This window comes from Neophocaena asiaeorientalis, unplaced genomic scaffold (assembly GCF_003031525.2).
Source record: "Neophocaena asiaeorientalis asiaeorientalis breed wild unplaced genomic scaffold, Neophocaena_asiaeorientalis_V1.1 scaffold357, whole genome shotgun sequence".
Taxonomy (NCBI): domain Eukaryota; kingdom Metazoa; phylum Chordata; class Mammalia; order Artiodactyla; family Phocoenidae; genus Neophocaena; species Neophocaena asiaeorientalis.
In genome coordinates this window covers 2,354,312-2,356,723 of record NW_020173270.1, presented here as the reverse complement: position 1 = coordinate 2,356,723, position 2,412 = coordinate 2,354,312, and the positions used below count along the sequence as shown (strand labels likewise).

General features: G+C 65.0%; 2 protein-coding genes across 2 annotated transcripts in view; one reads left to right on the top strand and one right to left on the bottom strand.

Annotated features, from left to right (window-relative positions):
- CAMSAP3 (calmodulin regulated spectrin associated protein family member 3) overlaps positions 1-1,248 on the top strand; it is an 11,332-nt gene extending 10,084 nt beyond the window's left edge. The window contains exons 17-19 of the mRNA XM_024746013.1: positions 283-395; positions 474-592; positions 681-1,248. Coding sequence (XP_024601781.1) covers positions 283-395; positions 474-592; positions 681-986 — 538 coding nt within the window. The 3' untranslated portion in view covers positions 987-1,248. The remainder of the gene's footprint in view (positions 1-282; positions 396-473; positions 593-680) is intronic.
- An 896-nt stretch (positions 1,249-2,144) lies between these two features.
- Positions 2,145-2,412, bottom strand: part of XAB2 (XPA binding protein 2) — a 9,458-nt gene continuing 9,190 nt past the window's right edge. The window contains 1 exon segment of the mRNA XM_024746012.1: positions 2,145-2,306. Coding sequence (XP_024601780.1) covers positions 2,145-2,306 — 162 coding nt within the window.

The following is a 2,412-nucleotide window of genomic DNA, read 5'->3' as shown; positions in this document are numbered from 1 at the left end:
GGAGAGGGAGAGGGGGAGGGAGAGGGAGCCTTAGGAGGGTGATCTGGCACGAGGGTGTGCACCTGCCACCAAAGATGCAAGGCTGCACACCTGAGACGGGTGTTCAATGTGCCCGGGGCCGGAAGAGGGCCTTGCGTGGACTTGGGAGCCCAGATGATGTCAGTGGATGCGTCCTGCCTGCTCGGCTGTGTCCTTGGCTCGCCCTTCCCGGGTCCCACCGCACACTGGTTGGGAGGCTTCGTCCACCGCTGAGCCCACCCCACCCCACCCCTCCCCCCGCAGGGCTCCATCTCCATCCAGCCTCATGTCCCCAAGCCGCCTGCCTGGCAGCCGAGAACGTGAGTGGGAGAACGGCAGCAACGCCTCCTCCCCGGCCTCAGTGCCTGAGTACACGGGTAGGTGGGACTTCAGGGGGTGAGCACCGAGCCCCACCGGCGCCCCAGGTCGTCCCTGCTGACCGCCCCGCCCCCTAGGTCCACGGCTGTACAAGGAGCCGAGCGCCAAGTCCAACAAGTTCATCATCCACAACGCCCTGTCGCACTGCTGCCTGGCGGGCAAGGTGAACGAGCCGCAGAAGAACCGCATTCTTGAGGTGGGCCTGGGCCGGGGCTGGTGGACTAGCGGCAGGCGGGTCGCAGGGGCCCTGCTGGCCTGGCTAACTGCTTCCGCCCCCCACCCAGGAGATCGAGAAGAGCAAGGCCAACCACTTCCTGATCCTCTTCCGCGACTCAAGCTGCCAGTTCCGGGCCCTGTACACCCTGTCCGGGGAGACGGAGGAGCTGTCGCGGCTGACAGGCTACGGCCCCCGGACGGTCACGCCCGCCATGGTGGAGGGCATCTACAAGTACAATTCGGACCGAAAGCGCTTCACCCAGATCCCCGCCAAGACCATGTCCATGAGTGTGGATGCCTTCACCATCCAGGGGCACCTCTGGCAGAGCAAGAAGCCCACCACTCCCAAGAAGGGCAGCAGCACCCCCAAATAGCCCCGTCCCGGGTGGTCCGCAGGCCGGGCCCCATGTGCTCTGGCCACCGCCCTCCTGGGGGACAGCCCAGAGGACAGTCCGTTGGTATGTCCGGGTCCTGTCTGTCCCCCCGTGACCTCGCCTGGGTGGGGCTGGAGTCCCCACCCCCTTACTTTGGTCCCATCCTGCTGTGGGGGCTGAGCTGGGAGGTTCAGGGACTCAGGGCTCAGCTCAGTCCCCCGTCTGTCCTCCCCACCTTCTCGAATAAAGTAATTTAAAGAGAGCTCGACTGAGGCTGGCTGGGGTGCCTGGTGACATCTCTGCCCGAGACGGTTTCCCATACTCGCTGGCTGTTCCCTGCCTCCCGTTCCCTCTTGAACTTGCTCCAGCCTCTCCTCTGCCCCCTCGACACGACCCGGCCCCCAGGGCCCCGTGGCTGCTTCCCAGCTGCCTCTTAACTGACTTCCTGGGCACCTGAGGCCTCTGGCCAGCCCTCCCCGCCCCCGCTCGCTTCAGTTTTCTCCTCAGTGTGGCTGTTATTATCGGCCAGTCCTGGCATTTGGTCCTTGGCCAACTGCTAAACGTGATCTCTCCAGCTGCCTGCCTACGTTTCTAGGCTCCATGACCGCCTCTGGGCCGGGGGTTCCTGTTTCTCTCCTCTGAGCTGCACGTCCAAGGGTCTGGTTGCCGCCTTGGCACGGCCGCTGGACGTCTCAGATGGAGGAGCTACATCACAAGCTCGAGCCGGGCGGAGCTCGGGTCTCCCTGCAGCTCAGACTCTCCACCGCCACTGGATCCCACACATTCACCTCCCGAGGGCCTCTCTGTCCCCGTGACTGCACCCCCAGTCACCTCCTGCCACAAGCCGGTCCCCACAGCAGCCTGCCTGGCCTGTTCAGGGCACAAATCCGGTTAAGTGCCCGAATGCTTAAAATCCTTTACTAGCTTAGAGCCCGCTAATGGCTTCCGGGAGCTTAGGACTAAGGACCGCACCTAGGCCATGGCCCATGGCTGAGGTCTGGCTCCTGGCAGCTGTCCAGGGAGAGAAGCGCCTTGCTAAGATCACAGAGCTGGTTGGGGCCCGCCTGCCCCCGGAGCTCTCAGCCCAGTCTCTTCCCAAGGGGAGGGGGGTGCCCTCATCCAAGGAAGAAGGGTTCGTGGTGGGGAGGCTGAGTATCTCTATCTGCTGAGAGGGAGGGGCGCAGGGGCCCCCTCCAGGCTCAGGGCCTCAGGCGGCAGAGAGACTGGCCTCTCGGAGCCCAGAACTGGCTCTGCGGGGTTAGGGTGGAGCGTGTGCCCTGGCCTGGAGCCCAGCTGCCCCACCTCCCCACACCGGCCAATCTGGGGGGTGGGGTGGGGGGCAGGGCGGCACTGAGCTGGCAGTCCCCAGGGGCACCGAGGCAGTAGGAGAGGTCGGGGAGGAAGGAGGCTCAGACCAGAACGTCCA